We start from the raw sequence: 25,336 nt of genomic DNA on the forward strand, positions 1-25,336 counted from the left end.
CGGCTACTTCCTGGTGAAAGTTATGGTATGCGACGCCGAAGGAGAGCCGGGTGAAGGCGTCGATGAGTTCACCATGGTGAACGATTTCAGCGACTCAAAGGAGGCAGAGAACTCCGCCACGGAGAGCACACATGTCGAGGACAGGTGCCGCGGCTACTACGACGTCATGGGTCAGTGGGACCCGCCGTTCGTGTGCCAGACGGACACTTATCTGTACTGCTGCGGCACCTGTGGGTTCAGGTTCTGCTGTGCGTTCAAAAGCTCCAGGCTGGACCAGACCACCTGTAAGAACTACGACACCCCGCCGTGGATGATGACGGGCAAACCCCCGGCCAAAGTGGACGTGGCGCTGGACTCGACCAAGGATAAAACCAACCTCATTGTGTACGTTATCTGCGGGGTCGTAGCCATCGTGGCACTGATAGGGATTTTTACGAAGCTCGGTTTGGAAAAGACGCATCGTCCACACAGAGAGAATATGTCAAGGTAGCACAAATATTTCCTTACAGCAGCACTTTATAACCTCATCACACAATTACCGCACAAGATTCAACTTAAAATCAATCAATAATTAAACCAGTGGTTCCCAAAGTGGGGGGCGCACCACCCAGATGGCTCATCTGAGCTAAAGACAAAGCAAGTTAAATTTCAGAATTTTTTTTTATCCCCACGTGGCGGGGGTTACACATACTTCTAATTTTATTTATTTTATATATGTTCCCATTAAATTAAACTGTTTTTAATGTACTATCAGTAACTATATATATATATATATTTTATTTAATTATTGATACCTGGGTAAGAGTAGAGCCCACTTTGAGGTTTCATGCTTGCAAAAATCCTAAAGAATAAAAAACTACAACTTAGAAGATCATAAGTTAAGTATCTGAGTAATACAATACAATATCTAGTTAAAGTATGCCTAAGTGGTAAACATGTCTTAAGGAGAATGTTGTGTTTGCGTGCAGTTAGCAAACGAGCTAAATGTCAATTACCCATCACAACTATACAATTAGCTAATTTTGGAAGTAACACCTCATGTTGAATAACCTTAATTTTTTCTCTGACTGGGCCAACATGGGACTAAGGCGCCATAATTTCCCACCTAAATCTCTTAATATCTAAAGCAGGGGTGTCAAACTCATTTAGGTTCAGGGGCCACATACAGTCTGATTAGATTTCAAGTGGGCGGGACCAGTACAATCATAACATAATTAAGTATAATTAACAATAAGTCTACATTTTCCCCCTATGTTTTTATGCAAATAAATACAAGTATATTAGAAAACATTTATATTTAATGAAATATTATTACACAAAACATAACGAACACGAAGTGTTTGTGCAGTTAAATTCATCAAGCGGGCCAGATTGAACCCCCTAACGGGTCGGTTGTGGCCCGCGGGCCGTATGTTTGACACCCCCGGTTTAAATCAATTTAAAAAAAATAAAATTCCGAGTGTCGACTAAAATCTGTCTGATAATTTCACTGCTGATGTGTCATCTAATTTTTTGCCATCCGGGGTATTTTCCCTCTTTTGTCCAGGGCTATTGCACATGTCATTCGCCACCCTGCGTCCGAGCACGGAGAAGACATCGGATATGGCCAGCACTACGAAAACATACAAACCAGAGTCACGGTAAACAGTCTCCGTAAGTACTATTCATTTTTGGCTGCACCAACCACGTAAACATGTAAAATATTCACATTATGGAGAACATCTACCCTATACTTGTATCGCATTCCACCTGCCTTTACGTATATACGTAGCACCCGATTCTTTTTTTCACAGATGAACCAATGCCGTTCCTGTATATGTGCACACTGTTCCTAATTTAGCTCTGGAAATGTAAGTGTCGGAAGAAGGAAAAAAAAAAAAAAAAACAGATCCCGTCCAAATTCTTGCAGGCGACTGAAGCAATTAGTCATGCCCTCAGCAATCACTTAAAATACACATTAATTACCGCTGACAACCTGGAACTTTCTTCGTTGCCGCTTTTTTGTACGTGCCGTTGTGAGACACCCTCATTCATTGCTTCCCACACACACCTACACAGATACCCAGACAGGAGAGTTCTTATTTGCTCTGAACTGGTTTACTGACTCGAGAGCCGCAGTCAATGAAAGTCTAATTTTCTCTGTCCGGCCTAAACATTCACTCAACTGTATACTTGTGGCTCCGCTGATTATTTGTTCAAAAACAGCTTATTTATGTGGTAATAGGTTCTCCGGTGACTGATGAGGTTTAGTGTCATTGAGTTGAATTGTGTTTGTTTCTTCATGCAAGTACATAAAATAATAATAATACAGTCCCTTATTCATTCCACAATCAGGAAATTCACAGTGTGAGTCTTTGCAACCCACACAGGCTGCCACATGGGAGGCGCCGTTAAGTATGTTGTTCACTGGGGCTCGAACCAATGACCCTCTGCTTGTAAGGCAGATGTGTGAGGCAGGAGTGCTAACCACCACACTAATAAACAATAAACAGCATAAGAAAATCATATTGTGGACAACATTGACTATATTTGCCCGAGCGCCAGAGTTTTTCAAAGGGCTCTTGAGGGGCGGTCATTATTTTCGTTATTTTCACACCGACAGCCACTAGAGGGCACTCTAAGCTTGTGTACCAGTATCTGCTACAGGAAAAGACAGTACTTAAAACAAAATAATATACAAGGTCTATATTCTGTACTTATCTAGTGCACTGTAATGGTGTTTTAATCCCTCTACTAACCTTATTTGTGTTCGTTCTCTTTAAATGTAACTTTCTGTTCCTTGGGGACGACTAATTGAGAAGTTAACACTTTGACAATGTAAGAAATCCTGATGTAAAGTCTCCATTCCATTCTCCGTTGTTGAAAATAAAGGTGGCTGACCTTGACCATGGCAGTGGGCCAGCTGCTGTAACTGACAGACCTGACTGAGGGATTCTGATTAACTAAGCTAGCAGCAGAACAGGCCCGGCTGTGGTTTTCTTGACAGGCAATTCCTGTAAGGTTACAAGAGGTTGGGCGATATCATTTTTTTGCCAGATAATTCCACCCTACTATCCCCAGCTGTGCTTCTTGTGGCAGGTGTGTTACTTCACCCCAGATATAATAATCACCATATTACAGATACTGGTGAGAAGCAGTAAGTGAGCAGCAGCGGTGGAAGCCCCTGTTCCTCATATGCTGCCTGTCAAATTTGAACAGTGATCTGTTATGACTGCCGGACCAGCTCTCGTTCTCCTGAAGAGACTGCCGCTGCTGATTTCTGTGAGCTGCCTTCCGTTGTGGAGCACCACTATCATCTTCCCTTCCTAGTGGCCATTTGTGGACACAGGGCAATTGTGAAGTGTGGCCTCTTTTCACTCCCCGGCACTTTGCCAGTGAGAACAAAGGCGCAGCATCTCTGCCAACGCTCCAGTGGTGCATGATAGTCTGACTCTTCTTCGCCAGATACAAATGTGTTCCAGCTGCATCTGCTCTGACAGCAGCTCAGAAATCTCTAACGGATTTTTAAGTCAGAAAACAACAGATTTTTTTTTTCCAACTGCCATATAATACGATGGCACCCTTATGGGGTGCTGACTGATTTACTGTCTGTCATGTCCTACCGAAACCATGTCATTTATGTCCACATTGAACTTATGTTATTAAGTCCATATATTGAGTACCCCTGCTCCAGGCCATATATATTATGCCCGAAGTCCATATATTGGGTACCCCTGCTCCAGGCCATATATATTATCTATCTCAGGGGTGTCAAACATACAGCCTGCTGGCCATAACCGGTCCATTGGGGTGCAATCTGGCCCACATAATGCATTTTGAAAGCCAAAAAATACACAAACACTTCATGTTTGTGATGTTTTTAAATATGAAATATGATTTTTTTTTATACTAAACTTGTACTTATTTGCATGACAATAAATGAGAAAAACATGAACCTATTGTTATTTATAGTTAATTATGTTATGATTGTACCGGTCTGGCCCACTTTACATGTAATCAGGCTGGATGTTACCCCTGAATAAAGTATCGCTTTGTGTACTTACTCAGTGTGAGACCTGAATGTTTCCCCTGAACAAAGTATCACTTTTGTGTACTTACTCAGTGTGAGACCTGGGCTTGTTTAGATGAACACAATGCTGATACACTTCGGGAGTTGAAGAGACACATGAAGATCTTCTTAAAAAACTCTTGCTTGCTTCTTCTGGTTTTTATAGCCATCTGCTGCCACCTAGAGGGAACACATTTAATTGTTGCTGTTTGTCACTGTTGCATAGATGAACATCAGACAAATCATTTGCAATAAAAAAACAACAGCTCTTTCAGACCAATTAAGTAAAATTGGATAATTTTCAAAGCCACACCTGATGATGTCCCTTGGCGCTAGAAGCCATGAATAATAATAATAATAGTAAATTGAACTCCTGAATCTTGGGACTAGGGGTAAACGCTGAACCTCTTTTAAAGGATTTCTCTAATGAGTTCCTCTCAAAAAAAAAATTAAGCTGAAAGTCCTTGTGTTTCTTTACACTCTTAACCAAGTAAACATGAAACTGAAACGTATATACGATAGGAATTACACTCTTTAAACACCGTTGTTTTTCTGTGTTGTGTACTTTTTTTAATAAAGTAATTTATATTAGCGTTAACATAAACACCGACAGCGTCACAGTTTGAAACGGTTGTGTACCTGCGACTCAACGTGTATGACAGAGGTTAAATCGGGAAGCTGGTGGTCTAATTTCAGTTTTGTCTTAAATGAGACCACACCGAATGAGAGCATTGTGTGTGTGAGTGTGGCCCAGTTGTTTAAAACTGAAGCAGGTCAACAAGCTCAGAACAGAACCTGACGAGGCAACACAGATACATGTGATACAGAGATCGGTTCCCTGGTTTCTCTTACCAAATAACCTGTGGAATTGTTAGTCATATAAACTAAATCCAAGAAAGTATTTGGTCCTATTTAAATTAGCAAAGTGTTTTTACATTCTCACTGTATTGAATGGGACATTGGCAGTTATGCTAGCTAGATGATACAGATCTGCCGGTAAAGCCCTCTAGCTAGATAAAAAGGCAGAGGTTGTTAGCAAAGTCAACTTAGCCTCATCTAGCCTAGAATTGGTAAAGGCTTACTTACGTGAACTAGCCATCCATCCATCCAAGAGAATTTTAAATTAAGTTAAGAGAACATAGTCCTTATTTCAAACTGTGTCTGGAAAAAACAGGTCCCTAACAATGAAAATAGGTTAATTAGTCTCTTATTCCCTATTGGTCAGCAAGGATTTTTTTTCATTGTGCTAATTAATTTGGACTGTCTCAAATGATCAATGCTGTCTCATGAACAAATGTTGCTACGTTCGGGGTAAAGGACTGACCAGATATGCGTGATTGTTGAGAGTTGTTGTATTCTTGATACTATTCTTACAGGTTTTCCAATTTTATAAAATCATCTCACCATATCTCTTTTCACCGTTTCTGTTTAAAGAACCGTCTTCATGACCTTCTGAATCTACTGCACGTAGCAAGGAAATTGACCTGCTGCTTTGCACACCTTGCCACATCTCCTGTGGTGTTTTGTTCACAAAAAAATATCAAGAATCAAGATTCTTTATCGTCACTGAGCCGTAACCTGATCAACAAAACCGTGTAAAGCCACTGTAAGATGCTCAAATGTTAGTATAAATAGCAGAAATGAACACAGTTTTAGAATACGAACAGAGCTGAGGTCAAATATACAGGACTTGCGAGGTATAGTTGTAGGATATTATACTACGCACTACAATAATGTATACAGCATTGCACATTGTGAGGTAATGAAGTGGGACAACATACTGTAATGGACTGGAAAGTCAGTTGACAGATGTGTTTCATGAAACAAATGACATTGACTTGACTTGACTTGAAGATACTGTATATGTCTAGAGCACGATACTTTGATACAGAAACAACATGAATTATTAATTCACGAATTCTTCTTAAACCCTTTATTATAAACTGTAGCAGATGCACTGATTTCCCCCTTACACTGTGTGTAAGAGGCTGCTGAGTGTAAATTAGCACGTTCCATGATGTCCTTCAATCTAAGAAACTCGGAACATCTGTTTGTTCTGCCATGCCAGTAGGCAGGGAGCCCAGTCTATCTAGTGTGCAACCTTTAATTTACCAGATGTCTACTGTAGGATAAGTACAGTTTTTTAAAGGGCAGTCTTAACACACCCGCTGGAGTGCTACAAGAAAGCTTACAAAAGCTCGCCTCGTTTTACAGCCTAATAGGCCTTATTCACATTGTTCTACGAGACTGATTTACATTTTGGTCTTCATGAAGATAGATGATACACAAGGAATAAGAATAAGAGGAATAAGAAACACTTTATTAAGCTAGCCATGTGGGTAAATGGCATAGAAAAACACATAATATTCAATTTAGTTCCATCAATTCCATGGTCTGGAAGGTTTTTTTTTTCTTCCATTTTTTCATTTATGTGAGCACTGCACTGCTCCTATTGGTTGACGCGGTTGACGTCAAGGGAACAGCCAGTTAAGATCAATCCCCCCACGCCCTCCTGTGATTCATGGTGTGTATTTAGAACCACGGGGTCCTGACATTTCAAAATAACGATAGTAACAATTTAAAATGTGTTAATGCACTGCTAATTACTTATTTATGTTTACAGTAATAATAGAGCTTTAATGTTATTTAATGATAATCTTATGTAATTTAGATAATATAATTACCTTAATTTCCCAGACTATTGTTGACTATATATTCAAATTTGTTTGTTTGTTTTTTTCAGATAGCAGCCATATGAACAACATTGTCCAAACATCCACTCTGGTAACTCGGCCATATCCAGATGTGGAACAGATCACTAGCCCCTATGAGCAAGAGAAGCCTGTCAAGGAGCTCAACAAGTACGCCACGCTCAAGGCTGTGGGTAAGACCTTTTGTGAGCCACAGTCCATCATTTACATTAGAACAAGCCCATGATGCACCACTGATCAACAATATCCCCAAAAGGTTCAATTTACTTTAAGTTTACTTTCACAGTGTGAAACTGGGGCCTGTTTAGTTGAACACCACACTGATATACTGGCAGGAATCAAAGAAAGGAATACAAAGTCCTCCTCCTACAGTTGTGCTATCTCTCTTTTTTAGTTTTTTAAAATTCTCTTTTACATATTTAGTCTCTCTTTTTCAGTGTTTAAATGTTCTGTCACATGGAAGGTGGCATATGTACTTCACGCGATCAAGACATAACATAGCAGAAAACATTTTTTAAAATTCTCTTTTACATATTTATTTAGATCACACAGAGAAGAAGCCTAATTTTAGACATAGCATATATTTGTACTAATTTGTGAAGCCAGCTATGACACAGCTGGGTACAAAGTAAGAACCTATGACAAGAAATTTTAAAATATCATGAACGGTGGAGGTGTTGTGAGGTAATTAAAAACAGATTATAATCGGTCTAAAATTACATCGCCACAGACATGACCACATCTACGAATATAAAGGAAGTAACCCTGTGCATATATTTATAGAAATATTGTATCATTTTCCCCTAATAGTAAAACTCAAGTGTTAGGTTTCTTAACCATATCCTGTGTAATAGATCCACTACTAGAAGTATCCACTATTTTAGAACACATAAACACCATAAATACAGAAAGAAATAAAATTTGTAGCCAGGGTCTGTTTATTAACGCTTCATGAATCTGTCAGCCAAATTTAAGAAGGGATGTCATGCATGTATTTGATAACCAATCACATACAACAGCTCACCCTCTGTGACTCACTCAACCAGCTGTAGTTTCCCCACCACTAATTTGCCACAGTGCTGTCCAAGAAACCCATCTTTAGGGAAAATAAAAATAGCGCAAATCTGAGCTGATGTGGAAGAGACGGGAGGCAATCAGAAAGACATCAAAACACAAATGAGTTGGAGCATGATGATATGAGGCATCCTTAGAGTTTTGATGTTAACTGACCTGCACTGATGATGGAGTTTAAAGGATATACAGTACTCCTCTGTGGTATATGACATCTCTGCTGATAATTAGCCACATTATAGATGTATATATGTGCATATATATATATGCACATGTAATGATGGTTTTTTTAATTTCAATTCCCGCCAAAAGAACAAAAGTACTTTGAGGTTAAGTACAGAGCATGTACTGTACTGTACACTGGCAGAAGCTAGAGTTTAACCACCAACCTTGCAGTTGAAACGTGTCCACTCTACCCAGTAGCTTTAAGGGACAGTTATTTAGTGTGACTATAAATTCTACTCTTGGTTCCTTCTGCAACTCTGCCACAAGGTGCAGCTTGCTGTCGGGACAGATATTCAACCCCAACCCCAGGATAAAAGTGGAAAGCCAAAAATAATCAGAATAAACCAGAAGCAGGACTTAAACTAGAAGAATTATATACTGAATAAAAATATGTAGAGAATTTATATTTTCTGTAGACATACGGTATAAATTAAAATGGTGGAATGGAGAAAAATGGGGAAGCATGGACAACAAAACCAGCCGCAGGTTGTCTTAGACATCAGAGGCGAACTTTCTACATAAAAAATAATTCTCCACTGCACTTTCATAAAGTGTGGCCCATAGAAAAAGCTTTCAGCTCCTTCTGGGAAGAATAAGCCCTATATTCACAACTACACACTGCCTTTCTGTAGCCAGTGAAGAACATAAGTAAAAGAAACTTTTTTTTTAAGTCATGTATCCAATCAGCTTCTTGCCCTGCAGTGAAAAAGTGCTGCTCTATAAAAGCCAAATAAGACTATGCTTCAACTAGTTTTAATACAAGTTTAATACACTCTGCTGGTACGGGAACTTATGAATAGAAAATCTCATCAGATCTGATTCTAAAGGAAATCATACAGTTGACCACATTTGATCCCAATAAATAATATGTAAAAGAAAGAGTTGTATTTTACTGTTTGTTTTATGATATTTTACATGAGACAGAGCTTCACTTTATAATATTTTACATGAGACAGAGCTTCACTTGTTTTCCAAAAAATCACCTTCACAGGTTATATTCTTTTAATTTAAGTGGCCCAAATCTGTTTCCAGATTATGGCCTACATCTGAGTAAAAACTAAACAAGACGACATCTATTTTTGAGCCAAATATTTTAGCCAAACAACGTGACAGGTTTGATGCAAGAGAAAAAGAGTGCCACCTACAGGTTCAGTGTTCATGGGACACATTCTGCATAGCATATGCTGTATAAACCTTTGGCCTGTGACCTCATTTGACCTCATCTTGTGCAGTCACGTGATCACATCTGTCAATCAAGATGCACCAGCTCAGATATGTTGCATTATATTTGAATTGGATTTATATTCATGAAATTTAAAGAATATAGTTTAAGATGGTGTTTTTAAATCATGACTTTTGAAAGAATATAATTTTATTTTTAGTCATAAGTTTTAAAAATAAATTACTAGACATTTCTGGTGAGCCAATTTGAATTCCAGGTGACCCTACATGGGGTTGTGACCCAAAGGTTGAACAACACTAGATTAAAGGGATGTTAGTAGGTTTTGACATGCAGGTAGCGTACAAGTCATTTGTCTGTTTGCCTGTTTATAATTTTGATTTGTTTGTCATTGTGACACAGCACACAACGGAATGTGACCTCTGCTTTTAACCCATCACCAAAGTGAGAAAGGGGCAGCTTTAAGCAGCAGCAGCAGGGAGCAGTGTGTGGGGACGGTGCCATCCTCAGAGCACCTCTAGGCAGCTGGTGGACTCGAACCTGAAACCTTCTGGACCCAAGTCCGCTTCCTTACACCAAGCCGCCACCACCACCCCCTGCCTACTTTGGTGATGGTTAAAAGCAGAGGTCACTGTGACAAATGATTTACTCTTCCCTAAAAAAAGGACTCATTGAACAACAGTTGACACTTTAAAGACACTAGCTATTATTCAAATCACCTATGAATAAGAATATGAACAGCTTTACTCAAAGCTAACATGTCATGCTATGTTTTTCTTAGCAGAGAAAGCCAACAATGGTTTCCACAGCAGCCAACGACAACTGATGGAGATGTCAATCAAGGGCACCCTTCCGATGGAAGCAGTGGAGGCGGAGCCAGAGCCGAGCAATCCTTACAGCCCGGCTAAGCAGCCGCCCACCAAACACAACGAACCCACATTTCAAAGTCAAATGAGTCACAGCTCCCAGTCGTTGTACTACAGCCCCAGCAGTGTCGCCAGCCCAGGGGCGCGGCGGTCCTTCGACAGCAAAGACATGCTCGGGCTACGACAGAGCTACGTCCCGAGAAAACTCTGCGTCATTGAAAAGGAGCTGCACACCACTCGCTATCTGCCTCCGCAACCATACTTTGTCACCAACAGCAAGACAGAAGTGACAGTATGAGGGACTGTCTGCACACGAATGCTAATGATAATGATAATAACGCAGCATGGACAGCTTCAGTTGTGGATGTATCGTGAAGCATTTAGAATCCAGACCACCTACTGGTAAGCTGGGGTCTAACAGGACTTATTAGCCATCACTGTACCTAAAGATGATGGAGTAAGTACATACAGTATTGTAATCAGCACTAAGGTTAATGCTTAAACATAACAATAACGCTTAACAAATTATTAATATCAGTGATTAGACCTGCATTACACTCTAATCAGCTCTCAATACTAATTCAATGCATATTTGTCCGTTATTTCTGTTATAAATTACAGTAACAGAAAAGCTGATACACTTTATTAAGGCAGTCAAAATTAAAATCTTTTAAACCGATATTGCATCTGGTCACAGCACTCTAATCTACGGCGGCACAGTGGTTGAGAATGACTGATTTACGGTCTATTTCGATTACCTACGGCTCTGGACTCCCTGCACCATTACTTTGAAGCGCTTTAATGCAGCAGCAGCAGCACAGTGTAGTCAACAAACAACAATCACCAAAGCATGGCTGGTCCTAATGCAACACCAACTAAAGGTTGAAGGTCAGGGGCATTGAGCAGCGCTCTGACCTTTTTGCTTAAAGGTTAACTGCTGACTCCCCTACTCTCTGAACAATTGTTCTCAGAATTAACCGTCCTCATTTGGTTAAGGTTTTATCGGATAGATCACTGGAAGTTTGAGAGGTAAAGACAGCAGAATGTCCTTCCAAACTACACATTTTAATTTAAGTGTACCAGCTTTTCTGAAAGTTTTTAAATCAGTCAACGACAACAAAAAAATCAAACTTGTAATAAACCCATGTGGGTCTGTGTATGGATAATTGCTTTTTCAAAATATATAACGTGTAGATATTGTTCATGTGTGACCCCTAAACTGGTTTTAGAATAAGGAGTAGAAATAACAACACAGCGCACCTTTGTCTTGGTAAATCCGTGGCTTTGAATCAACCGAACCTTTTCAAACTATTGTATGAAAATGTTTTCTAATTTATGTTCAGGAATATTAGGCTGGTATTTTTAGTCTGTGACGCAGTTTTTGTCAATGTAAACCTAGCTGTCTTAATTAGGAATGAGAAAAAATAAAGGTTTGTACTTGGTGGTTGAACTGTAGTATTAAACAGTATTTATATTAAAAAGGGTCGCCCTCAGCCCAGTTGAGTTCGAGACCCCTGGTCTTACCCCTACTTCCTAGGACTAAAAACAATTCATGGTATTTTTATTTAATCAGCCTCTTCTGCCTGCACATCCTGTGTACAATACAAATATCGTCTGATTTAAAGTTTTCTTTTAGAAATGTTGCTAAAACTGAGTGCTACTTCAAGGGCACCTAGAAATACTAACAATGTAATAATAATCAGTTCTGTGACATACAATAATAGACACTCTTCTTACCATCGTCATTGCACCCATTTGAAATTATTGAAAGTGTAACTGATCCAAAAAAAAAAACAGCAAAAAACAGTAACAGTACAATTTTTGCCCCTCTTGTTGACTAGTTTTATTTTTAGAACATACCACGTGGGGACCTTAGGTAGTCCACGAGGCCTTCCAGGTGACCCCGGGCACCACGTTGGCGACCCCTGACCTATAGATTATACTGAAATAGCCTTCAGGATTCAAAATAAGATATCTGGCCTTCACTTTCAAAATTTAAGATAGAAATATTTTGGTTTTCTGGTTTCTGCTTGATGGTCCGGCTGTCAATCATAGTCTGCACTCATATACACAAGGAAACTGTTTTGTTTTTTTCTATAGATAACGCTGCACTGTTTTGTTTTTTTCTATAGATAACGTTCTGTTGTTAAAGACTGTCATGCAATCTCTACAGATGATATAAAGTCAATTGAGAAGTAAAATCATTTACCATGATTAGACTGTTGTCTATTCACAGTCACCACTTAGTTAAGGTCAATTTTGGGGCTTCACTTTATCAACTTTTATATCCGCTCCATGGTGAAAACATATCTTTCTTTGGACTTTTATGATCATTCCGCTGCATGTTCCCGTAGTTACTGTCAATAAGTTGGAAATTATATCCGTTATTTAGATAACCTTGAAAAGAACGCATGGTAGTGCCTGGCAACGACTTAGACTTGTGTATTTGCATAACTGTAGCAAGGAGGTTCTTTTTGTACTTCATTTACATTCCAGCTGACAGGTTAAAAAGGTCAGCAAATATCCTGCAGATCCTGGCATTAATTTATCCGACTGAAGGAGCTCTTTGTTTTTTCACAGAATAAAAAAAAAAAAAAAGAAAAAGAAAACTTGTGGCCGCTGCAAAGACGACAGGTGGTTCACTTATTTCCACACATCACAGTCTGTGGCAATTTTTCCTGTTCTTCTGTGGATCAGCTGTTAAAAAAAATGTAATGTGTCTACATTAAAGTTTATTTTTTAATAACTCTGTTTTGTTGTTGTCTATTCCGTACTTGTAGCCCCGACGAAGTTATTGGAGGTCCATATGGACCGCTGATTGGATTTAGTCCTGTGATTGCGGTTATTATTATTATTTAAATAAATGGAATTACATTACTTTTATGTTAATATGGACCCAGTTCTAGAGCCTTAAGTTCATACATGACATAGCATTAGTGTCTACTAGCAGCTATCACAGTTTTTGTGAATGTTTTGTGTGATTTACAACGTAAATATAGCTAAATAACTAAACCCCAAAGCAAAGAGTGGATTTTGTGCTTACGCATTTGGGAGTCAAACTTACATTGGAATGCAAACTACACTTCATCTGCAGATGACCATGTGTTAAAGTTGGAACCTGTCTTTCATGTCGCACAGATACATTAGCACTCACTTTCACCACCAAAACCGCAGGACGACTAAAACTTTGCTTCGACTCTTTGCTCTTTCACTCAGTGGCTTCCGGACCTGTTTCTGATTATCACAGCTGTTTACAGCTGCACTTGCTGTTAGAGCTTGAGTTTTAATTTGCCTCTTGGAGGACTGCCATTTTCTTAAAATCGCCCAGGGAGACTTTTTTTGTTAATTAGCAAATTATGTTTCCTACCAAGAGGGTGGTTCCCCGTGGAAATTAAATCGACACAATAACCTAATTTAGTTATAAACAGGTGTAGAGCCGTGTCCTGCAGTGTGAGAAGTGTTGATCCGACACTGCTGCAAGTCTGATGCTGCAACACTATCACACGATCACACACGATATATCAAATATCAGGAAATCTATAGGGAAATGTATGTTCAGGAAAGGGTTCTTGGTTTTAAAAAAACTAAGTGAAGCGCTGGGGTAGGAAATGAATTGTCCCACAGTTGCTAGTTCAGAGGGTTTTGGGAATGAGTTCGTTCACAGCAGCCCACTTTTAATTGCCTCGGAGACGATTTGTTAAATTGTTTGTTTAAAAAACACACATTTACAAAAGACATTTTAAATATGACATAATTCTTCTCTCCACAGTTATACGCAAAAGTTACATGCTTGGATTAGAATATAAACTTTAAACATAAAGCCGGACTTTTGGACTTTCTACGTAAAGTTTCCGATGGAAGTGATACGTGAGTGTCACAGTGTCATGTTCACTGAGGGGCAGGTGTGGTTAACGCACTTGCCTAATAGCAAAAGGTTCTCCGATTCCTTTTAACGTTCATTATTGTTTAGTGTTTTCATGTTTTCAAAATTAAAATCGGTGCCGAAACAAGAACAATAGTTAAAAACTTTAAATCTGGGGTGTCAGACATACGGCACGCGGGCCAAAACCGATTCTTATCTTTTCCTGCATGCTGCAATTATGTATACCATTACAGCCAATCACCAGCAGCGTGATCTGATCTTGATCACGTGATTAACAGCTGGTTCCCGGAACTTCCCACCAAAAGACGAGGCATTTTTGGTACTATTCACTACTAAAGCATTTGGGTCAGTGCCAAAAAAAAGAACCGAAGTTCGGTACGCAGCCATGGACTTGACAAAGTAAAGTAAAGTAAAAAGACCTGGGGAATTCCTTGGATTTAATGGTGAAGACTGGAAACACACACAAACTTGCACTTGCTTGCATTATTGTGTTTTTTTTATTTTTTAACATCACTTGCCCACCATATAAGTCTTGAGGGAAGCCAATTTCAGACCCAGTGGTTGATGTAACAGTTTGTTAAATCTGAATTTCCACAGCTTCGTAATCCAATTATTTTAGTCTGACTAAAGGGGTATTTTTTTAAAAAAAATTTTTAAGATAGATTTAAGATAGATTTTTTGCTAATGTTTAAAACATTTCTGGTTTTAATGTAGCTTATATCTTATTTTCAATTAGACAAAAGAAATATATGAACACGATTTCATTCATTCATAAAAAAAAACACAACTGCACAGGAAACTCTTCAGTTGTCATAACATACTCCCTGCTAGAGTCACACCAGTTGGCTAATAAGGGAGTGAGTCAGTTTGCATGAATTGACATCAGCAGAGCTGGAAACAACTGTCAATGCTTCAAATAAATCCCTCTCTCAAACCACTGCAGAGAAACCAAGTCCACATTTTGGTTAATTAAGCAAAGCAGCTAACATGTCAAAAAGGACAAAAGATCAAGACTGAGGAGCTGGGGCACATGACTGATCAGCAGAACAAGTCAGGATGTCATTTACCATTGTCCTATTTTGGGATAAAGACAAGAACAGTAACTAAAGCAATTCTTTAATATTTAAATCTGTAATAGTGTGACTGCAAGTCTAACGTACATATCTGGTCAAAATATGCAGAAGTACCTACTGTGGTTCATGCAGTAAATGACCAAGAGGTTTACGAAGTTTTGGAAGAGAGGGGTTGTGGGAATATGTTAATATTTTTTCTTAGACTGAAATTAGGGGTGTCAAACATACAACCCGCGGCCCAAATCTTGCCCGCTGGGGTGTTCAATCCGGCCCACATGAATTCTGAAAGTGTCAAATTATATTTCATTAAATATTAATATTTAATGCTTGTACTTATTTGCAGGACAACAAAGGGGGAAAACATGGACTTGTTATTTATAGGTAATTATGCTATGATTGGCCCACTCGGCATCTATAATAAGGCTGTATGTGGGCCCTGAACCAAAATGAGTTTGACACCCTTGGTCTAAATGATACCAGGTCAATTACAACATTATATTTACTCAAGTACTGCTTAGGTTAAGTTATTTAAAGCATCTGAAAAAGTGAATACCTGTCATCGGAGGACAGAAGCAGTATCACACAATACAGAAACCCCGTTGTGGACTCCTGTTTGTCTGTGCCATTTTTATCAGTGGGTGTCTGAAACAAAAGAACCAAAATTACATTTGTTTTCTAAAAATATTGCATCTCACAGCTGAGGGAATTCTTCAATTCCAAGATCGGTAAAGGAACCCTAAAGAGACATTAGGACGTTCCTTGAAAGTTATAAAAGGACATTACCGTGGGTACGACAAAAACAGGTCACTTTATGTCCAGTTTTTCTCGGTTCCTCCTATTGGGGTTTCATGACAGCAGCCATCATTTGGTTGCATTGCTTCCTTTTTTTGGACTGAGTCAATTTCTTCTGTCGGGACAGCTGGGACCGTCCCTCTACTGTTTGGCAACACTACAGATTGTCCTGATATTTATGGCTCACTTTGCCACTTATTCACAGTGGCTCCAAGGAGACGTTAATGTCAGTTCCTGTGACAGACATTCTGACCTCTTTCTCCTATTCCTTAATAGAAAAATAAATCTGTCCTGCCTGTCCATCCACTTCACGGGAGGGTTTTCCAAAGTAGGACATTTGTTGTCCATGATGGCTAATAAACCCGGTTAGTAGAGTTTCAATCTATACTTGTATCTAGTTTATTATTTTTTTAAAAGTTAGTACAACAGTCAAGGCTAGGAAAGCTAGCCTTGCTAACACCTTCAACCTAGTTTTTTTTGACTCTAGAGCTTTACCAGCAGCAGTTGGAGGATTGCCCCCTACCGGATCCACTGGTAAATATTTACCCGTTCGCAGGAAACAGATGTCACAATCATATCCTGCAGCTAAGCTCAGTCTTCTGTTAACTAAATATGTCTGTTATTTTTAGTTGCCTTGTATCACACCTAGTGTTTCTCTCCTGCCTACCCCACCACCTCCCCGCCTGTGTTTCCCTCCACCGAGATTGACTCACCTTGGACATGTCCCAGTCTTTGTATTGTCTGACTTCTGAAATCATTAAAATTCCTCTGGGGTCCTGTGCTGCCTGCCACTGTTTGAAACTGAAGGAAATACAGGGGAAAAACAGAGTTAGAGTGATGTACTGTAGATATACGTTCTCTGACACGTAATAAAAATGATGTTTAAGATTGATTCAACCCGATTCTTCCATTCGGTTATTCCGTACTTCAGTTGTTATAATACATTGCATTACAGCTTCAATTGATTCTTCCATTCGGTTATTCTGTACTTCAGTTACCTCATTTGCCCTTTATTATAATACATTGCATTACAGCTTCAATGAGAAAATAAAAACAGAAAGATAAATAACGGTTGTCTTGATGATCTAAGCATGCAAAAAAATCACAGCAATCTCTGTGAAGGGAATGAATGAAATTTTCCTTTCCTGTTTGTAGCTTTATTCTTTATTCAGTTGTGTTTATCTTTTTTTGTTAGATCTAATTATTTTCATTGGTTTCGTGTGTGAACTTGTACACAAAATACTATTGAAAAAGTTTGAATAAGCAATCATCTGGGGTCCAGGGACGGATCAATCCATTTTACGCTGATTCCGGCCTTCAGGAACGAATAACGTTCGAAAACTGAGGTTCCACTGTATATTTGTTTCAAGTTGAGATAAATGTTGACTGGTGGTGTATTGACTTTTTTTTTTTTTTCAAAGTTCATTCTTGGGTAAATGTTTACACCCTCCCAGCCCCCAGACAATTTCCTGAAAGGGTAAGACTGATTAATTTCTGATGATGCCTCAAATATTCTTTTAATTAGCATTACATTTTCACATTATCATGTTTATTAGCTTAACTTTTTTCCCCCTTGAGTCTTCTGAATCATTTGGCCGTGCATTAGAATCATCTTATTTTCATCTTATCAGGTCTATAACACCAACACCAACATGAAGTACCAACGATTACATTTTATAACATCGCCAATTAGTCTCTGGAGTTAACACCCAGAGTTGAGCATGTTGTCATTTATCTAACAATTTAATTTCGCACCACCGATTGTGCTCCGTATAGTAATGGAACAGTAAGACTTCTTCCCTGTGTGACAACAATATAAAGGTACAGAACAAAGAGTCATTTCAAACCACTTAGCACACGCGCTTTTTTCTTTAAAGTTATTTTTAGATGATAAAGCGGCTGTCTTGGAGCTTTAGTGTGTGAAATCATTAAACAACTCAGCGAGGCAGCAATTTTGGCAGGTGGGTCATAAGTCTATAGTGACTATTTAAATCCTCAAATCCCTTCTCCAGTGTGACTTCAAGTCCCACTGTCAGACATTTTAATATCACTGAAGGAACACCTTAAACTCACAGTGTACCACACAAGTGTCTTTATGGAAGTCCCTCAGAGGCAGAGAATATGCAGCAGATGAGACATTAGGAAATATGGACGATAAAAGAAGATTGGCTTAATATGCAAAGTGATTTTATAAAATGGTGCATTCGAGGATCATTATGATTCTTTTAGTAGTCACAAAAACATTGAGGCTCACCTATACCTATGGTGAATTTGACAAGTTTAACGAGTGAGTTAATCAAATGTATTTTCAAGTTTGGTTGAAAGAAAGCGTGTTTGTTCTAGAAACTACTTCAACCAACTGATAAATTCTGAAAATATAGGTAATGTTTGGCACAGTACTGAGAGTTAATGTATTTTAGATACATTTGTTTAGAGTAATAGTTTAGCATGTCATTTTCACATATTATTAATTCCATCATTTGGATTAGTTAAAAACAACTATTGCATTTTCCACATTGCATAATGAATAAGAAAACAAAACATGTAACTTTTCAGAAGTAAAGGAGTAGCATATACTGGTACTGATACTAGAATGCCCTCTAGCGGCTGTCAGTGATTTCAGAAGTAAAGGAGTAGCAGATACTGGTACTGGTACTGATACTAGAGTGCCCTCTAGCGGCTTTCAGTGCGAAAATAAACAGGTGAAATTAGATATTCTAATATATGTCACATCTAAGTATAAGACACAAACCCAAGCAAAGGATTAAAAAAACGTGTGATTTATAGTCCAGAAAATATGGTTTCTGCAGTTATTTGTCTTACTTTTTCAGCAACATTAAGGGGAAAAAGGTTTTGTCATGTTTGAAATGTTAATTTATCTGGATTAATCATGATTTATCAGGCTTTAATTACAGTCATGAATAATCGTGATTAAGCCACAGCTCCTATGATTAATCACATTACATTTTTATGAGTCCATGCTATAATGTATTCTACTATTGGTTTTTTGGTTGTATTTTACATGTAAATACCTAATGTCCTACATTTCTCCCCATAACACTAAAATGTGGAACAAGAGCCCTGGGATACAGACGGGTGAACCATTACAATAATACGCATATACAGTGGAACCTCGGTTGTTGAACGTCTCCCTTTTCGAACAATTCGGTTCAAGAACAACATTTTTAAACAAAAAATGATGATCACTGACTCAAAGAAATGCTTTGGACTACATAAGACGTTTTTGGACAGCTTATATTAACCACTACTGAAAATGGTATTTTTCCCAGAAGTAAAAATAATCAGATTTTCAGTGAAACACCCTTACTCTTAAAATAATTTCATTACTGCACTATAAAAGTAACTATTGAAATGCCCTTTCTTATGTTTAAATATGTAGAAGAATTACATTTTTTTCTTAGCCAGTTCAATCAGTCAGAACTGCATAGACAGGTACCTACACCGAATTCTTTAAATGTTTTTTACCTCAATACTGTGCTTCAATTACTTTCAAGACAAAAATACAGTTTAACAATATAAACTGCTTTTAACTCTCTGTACATAATGAACTGTTAAAGTATTTTCTTAAGAATAAAGGTAAACAATTACCTATGAAGTGCTTCAACTCTGGAGTGTAAATTAAAACAATTAAACCTTCACACTAGGCCAACTATTATCGCCAACAGGGTCAACAACGGTGTTTTGGCCACTAGTTTTGTAAAAGCGTGTGCAAATTGAGTCGACAAACACTTTTCGTCGGCACATTATGTCGCATTCACATATACATTTTTCCTTTTACCTCTAGAACACTGAAGTACTGCCTGTATTCACGTTGTGAAAACGCCAATTTTCTCTCCAGACTCGCCATTGTGGCCGCTTACCGCTTCTAGTTTGAGTGTAAGAACCGGATGTGTGCGTGTGTGAGTTGGTGCCTCTGATTGGCTTAACATGAAAGCTTACTCTGTCCTAGCCAATTATCATTAACTAAGCGGTGGTTTCATCCCGCCCTCGCCCCACAAGATAAGAAATAAAATAAAAATGGCTGACAGTGAGGTGACAGCTTCAATTAGCAGCTTTAATAAATAACGGGGGGCATTTAAGTGTCGGTAACGGCGTTGTAGCTATGGAAATTGTAATTAGTTACTGAAATAAAAATAACGCCGTTTATTTTAACGTCGTTGATCCCCTCACAGGTTATAATATCAAAGATGTGTGTGCATACGTATATGTTAATTGGTTTATGTGACAGCTCTTACAAGTGTGTTTCTTGCCTTGTTCTTTTTACTTACAGGCCACTAACTCAGTAGCAAACCTATTTGCTTCCTTATATCAAACTTTAATACTTCCTGTATGCTTGTGAGAACTTTCCAAACAAGTCCTACAGTGCCCTCTGCTGGCAAGAAAACATCATTAGTTAGTTCACGTTGGTTTTAGATCGCCTGGCATTGGATGACTTGTATAGTATTTATGCGTTTGTGCAGTAATAAATTATTTTAGTGTGCAGAATTTTAATAAAATTATCAAATAATACTAAAACAATTGACTTAAAATATATTGGAAAAAAAGAAGAAAGAAGTACAATGCCATACTTATGGCTGTGCAATGGATTAATGTATCTTCTTTTTTGACACAACCTCAAAGAAAATGTGAGGCACAGATTACTATAACTTTGGATATAGTGGCGAGGTACAGATTACTATAACTTTGGATATAGTGAGGAGAATATAGTTTTCACTTGTTGCTGTTAGAGGGACATCAGTGGCAAATTAAATAATGAAAGTCGATCGGGAGCACACAGTGTTATCTGGATTTGAATGTCCCGTAGAGCATGACCTGTCCAAAAGAGGTTACAGAAGGAAAAGAGTCAACAGAAAGTTAGTCATTACAGTAATTGATTAGGAAATGCACTGGTGCCACCGACCACATCCTGTACGGCCAAACCATGCGAATGCTGCAAAAATGTGACTGGCACAATGTACAGCGGTTGAACAAATATTTAATTTAATAAGATGTGTGACATGTCGGGACGACTGTGTCACGTTAATCTCGTTCTGCTCCTTGAATAAAGGGGTCCAGTTGAAGCAGAAATAAATCTACGCACAGGTTCAGGGCACAGGGTTCATTTTGCATCACCTTAAAACCTACTGGACCCTCACATCCGTAAACACCAAAGTCTGTTTACATATAATCTTTATAGGCAGCCAGAGCCTTATAAAGGGAGATGCAATATGCGGTTAAAATTCTCATTTTAAATGTCACATGTGAATAGATTAAAGTTCAATTATTAGACAATCAAAATTAGAATAAAAAATAAAAATTAAAGTTCCCATCACGGTCAATAGGATTTCTTTTTTTTTTGGACACAGTCAAATCAAAATTTGGAGGTGGAAAAAATATATAATGTCTGAGAATTAAAGACAATAAAAACAAGGCTGAAATCTTTTATCATGGACAGGCAGGTTAGGTCTGAAGGAAAGTAAAGGGTTAATTACTCTCACTGCACTGGACTCCCTTGGATTTTTAGACTTCTCATTCAGTCGGCAAACAGTTGCACCAGGTTCAGTCATTCATATTTTTCATCCTGGCCACGGCTCACAATTAGGGTAAGTTTCTAAGTCATTTAACAAATATATACATATAGTATATGTTAAAAAATATATGGATTTATAAATAAATATATACAAATATATATGAATATATTTATATATGTTTAAAATAAATCCATATATATTTTGACATAGCAACGCAACACATTTTTTAACAGTTAACATTTCTAATTTTAATTGATGTATATAATTTAATTGTTACATAATACCTATATTTATTTACAGCTGTAATGAAACCCAAGGTGCCGCTGGTACTCTGGGTAGGAACCTTCCTGCTGTTGGCAGCCTCAGAACCAGCAGGAGACAAGGCGACAGAGGAGCCCGTTCCATGCTCCAGGAGCTGCACCTGCCTGCACGATGACTACACTCTGGAGCTCAACATGTACTGCAGTACTCGCAACTTCACCCAAATACCGACTGACATGCCGACATCTACTCATTCTCTCTGGCTGGATGGGAATTTGTTCACTTCTCTCCCAGCAATGTCTTTCAAGGATCTCACCAACCTGAACTTTCTGAATCTGCAAAGCGGTAGCCTCACAACGATTGACCCGCAAGCTTTCAGAGGACTTCGGTCCCTAGCACACATCCACCTGGAACGAAATTCCCTCCGTGCCTTACCGGGTGCCCTCTTTCAGAACACGCCTAACCTTGCCTCACTCAGTCTACATAACAACCACATTGCAAGAATCGAGGAGCGGTTGTTCGTGGGACTCTCACACATGTGGCTACTCAACCTTGGTTGGAATCTGATAGCAGTCCTGCCCGAGACTGCGTTCCACGACCTACACGGACTACGTGAGCTTGTCCTCGCCGGAAACAGACTAGCTTACCTGCAGCCTCAACTTTTCCAAAATCTTGTTGAGCTCAAAGAGCTGGATCTAACAGCAAATTCCCTAAAGGTAATCAAAGCCAATGTTTTCGTTAAACTTACCAAACTGCAAAAGCTCTACCTGGCCCAGAATCATATTGTGACTGTGGTACCTAGAGCCTTTGCAGGCATGAAGTCACTCAGATGGTTGGACCTCACCAATAACAGACTGGCGTCCCTGCACGACGACACATTCGTTGGTCTGCTCAATCTTCACGTACTGCGCCTCTCGAACAACTCCATCAATGGGATCAAGCCCAGGACCTTCCGAGATCTGCAGTATCTGGAGGAACTACGGCTCAGTTATAACCGGATCAGAGCCTTGGGGGACAGGATCTTTGAAGGACTCGGTCATCTGGAGGTTCTAGAGTTGGAACACAATCTAGTGCAGGAGGCACAGGTTGGCAGTTTCACTGGACTCTCTCATGTGGCCGTTATCAACCTTTCCGGAAGCTGCTTTCTAAGTCTGCCAGATCAGGTCTTCAAAGGTCTCTCGAAGCTTCACAGCCTTCATCTTGACAGAGGGTGTCTGACGAGGATCACGGCCCAATCGTTCGACGGGCTTTCTGCTCTGAGGAGACTTTTCTTGCAGCACAACAACATCTCTGTGGTGGAACATCAAAGCTTTTTGCACTTAGCAGGCCTGTCAGGACTGGACCTGAGCTTCAACAGGTTGGAGGTCCTGACAACAAACATGTTCTTCGGCCTGAAGAACTTGGAGTACTTGCTTTTGTCCAACAATGAATGTCAACAGTTTTTGCAGAATGGCACAAAACTGCTCCTTCCGAGGTTGCGCTACCTTGACCTGAGGGCTAATGTCTTGACCAACATGCTGCCTGATTTTCCGCAGCATATGGAGAAACTTTTGCTGACTGGGAACCATTGGAAATGTGACTGTAGCAGCCTCCCGCTCAGAAACTACAGCTTAACGAATCCATCGGTGGTGCCCCGACAGGTGAAGACGCACGCAGAGGGTGAAGAGCCGGACACCACCATCACCATACACAACAATATTACTTGCAGCAGCCCACTACATCTAGCTGGTCAGGACCTCCGGGATATTGATGAGGAATTCTACCAAAGCTGCACTTGATCATGTTTAGAGAAATCGTTGATTCATCGAATTAATTTAATTCCTGATGAAACCATGTAGATAGAGTTAGATTCAGCAAAAAAAAAAAAAAAAAAAAAGTTTAAATTATCAATTTATCAATATATTGTGTATTAAAATTCACATTTCCATTGTGGGAAAAAGTAATTGCATATAACATGTTTTTCCATAGACATTAAATGGATTTTTAAAGAGGGATAACATGTTTTTCCATAAATATAGACATTAAATGGATTTTTAAAGAGGATGTTTTGCTACTGTGCACAACACAAACAAACAACATCAAGACAGGGCTAAATATGGCCTACGAATTCAGACAGAAATAGCAGTTAGCTGCTAAATGAAAGTTAGCATGTTGATTCTTTTGTCTTTTTCGCCATTTGTTTTCATGCAAAAAGTACATTCGATAAACTATCAAATTTAGTGAAGTTTAAACTTATGAAACAGTTCCTGAACATGAAGTGTTTATGTATATATATATATTTTTAATCAATCATGTGGGCCAGATTCTAACCCCAAGCGGTCTGGTTTTGGCCCACGGGCCTTATGTTTGACACCCCTGATTATAATATTATGCACTCATGTTTCTAAATATCAAGGCTAAACTAAAGTCATTTAAGTGCTTTTATCATTTATTAAAGGAAATGTGCGCCCTAATTCTTTAATCATTTATCAGCACTTGGCAGAAATATTTGACTTGGATCCAGATAACCTTTGTCTGTGGCACTAAAACAAACAAAAATCCTCCTCCCGCTTGTTCAACAATGACTCCCCGATTTGCTGGAAGACACTTGAATTCCCTGAAAATGCAGCCCAGCTGCAGCCGCCCACTCAGAGGTCCTGGGTTGGCCCCTTAGGTCAGGCTGCCACCTAGTGGCACGAAGGATGAGCGTTTTGGATAAGGAGCAATGAACGCAAACATGTATTTAAAATGACGCAGAATGTAAACTGAAAAGTGAGTCTTTTATTACGTAAAGCAAATAAAAGTTAGGAGATTTCAAATATTGAAGCTTTTACATAATGATATGGAAATATTTTACTATGCCCGCTAGGGCATTGTTTTCCAAAGACTGGGTCGCGACCCTCAGGGGGGTTGCAAGAGATTTTTGTTTTGGGTCGTCAGAAAAAAAGTTTGGGAAACTAACTGCGCTGGGGGGTTCCATCTGGCCCACTTGATGTAAGTAAGCAAGTAGAAAAAACACTTGTTTGTGTTGTTTTGTCAAATTATATTTCATTAAATATGAATTGCTCAAATTAACTTGCAAGAAAAAAGAAGGTATCGAACTCACATTGAGATCGGGAGATACTTCAAGATGCGGCATCGGACATTCCCGCCATAATTACCTGCAAACATGTTTCATCCACGACTTTTATTCCACAAATTGTACCAGAGACAATAAGTAACGCACATGTCAAATGGAAAAAAAAAAAATTTTTAATTCTCAAAATTAAAAATGATTCTGTGAACTCTGTAAACCATTGCATACCTGTAGTGTAACAAGTGTTAACAAAATAGTTATACACTACAGAAATAATGCATTACACAATCCTTAATGTAGAAATGTAAAAAAAAAAGAAAAAAAAAAAGAAGAAAAGAGAACAATATAGTAATCTAAGACTTGCACCAATTTTTTTGTGTTCACAACACAAATAATACCAGTAGAGAATTTCCTACATAGCCATACACCTTGTCACAAAATAAGGGACTTATTTCTTATTCTATTTATAAATAAATTCTAAACTTGCTGACCTCGATATAACCCTGAAATGCATTTTCCTCAGATTTAACACACATTCGGTGAAATAGCAGTATTACCCCGAGAAAAGTGCATTTCTTTCCTTATGTTACCTTGAGAAATTAAAAAAAAAAAAAAATTGGAAACATGTTTTTTTTTTTAG

At 38.7% G+C, this 25,336-nt stretch overlaps 3 protein-coding genes across 3 annotated transcripts in view; 2 read left to right on the forward strand and 1 right to left on the reverse strand.

Annotated features, from left to right (window-relative positions):
• Position 1: 1 nt before the first annotated feature.
• shisa9b (shisa family member 9b) lies at positions 2-11,828 on the forward strand (the record flags this gene model as incomplete). The annotated part of the gene is made up of 4 exons (XM_025064515.1): positions 2-486; positions 1,547-1,653; positions 6,792-6,932; positions 10,017-11,828. Coding segments are annotated over 4 exons (1,116 nt in total), but the record flags the coding sequence as incomplete, so codon positions are not given.
• Positions 1,491-25,336, reverse strand: part of unkl (unk like zinc finger) — a 43,921-nt gene continuing 20,075 nt past the window's right edge. Inside the window, exons 16-19 of the mRNA XM_025064583.1 lie at positions 16,563-16,650; positions 15,611-15,699; positions 4,099-4,228; positions 1,491-1,612 (exon numbers count right to left, since the gene is read on the reverse strand). Of these exons, the coding sequence (XP_024920351.1) occupies positions 15,689-15,699; positions 16,563-16,650 (99 nt within the window). The 3' untranslated portion in view covers positions 1,491-1,612; positions 4,099-4,228; positions 15,611-15,688. The remainder of the gene's footprint in view (positions 1,613-4,098; positions 4,229-15,610; positions 15,700-16,562; positions 16,651-25,336) is intronic.
• On the forward strand, positions 21,034-23,629 carry igfals (insulin-like growth factor binding protein, acid labile subunit). Its single transcript, XM_008329488.3, has 2 exons — positions 21,034-21,452; positions 21,681-23,629. The coding sequence occupies exon 2, from the start codon at positions 21,686-21,688 to the stop codon at positions 23,417-23,419; it is 1,734 nt and encodes a 577-aa protein (XP_008327710.1). The 5' UTR covers positions 21,034-21,452; positions 21,681-21,685; the 3' UTR covers positions 23,420-23,629.

Source organism: Cynoglossus semilaevis, chromosome 17, assembly GCF_000523025.1.
Source record: "Cynoglossus semilaevis isolate Cse_v1.0 chromosome 17, Cse_v1.0, whole genome shotgun sequence".
In the NCBI taxonomy this organism is placed as follows: domain Eukaryota; kingdom Metazoa; phylum Chordata; class Actinopteri; order Pleuronectiformes; family Cynoglossidae; genus Cynoglossus; species Cynoglossus semilaevis.

Excerpts from the sequence above, each read along its gene's own strand:
- igfals (XM_008329488.3), top strand. The coding sequence starts at position 21,686 with ATGAAACCCAAGGTGCCGCTGGTACTCTGGGTAGGAACCTTCCTGCTG.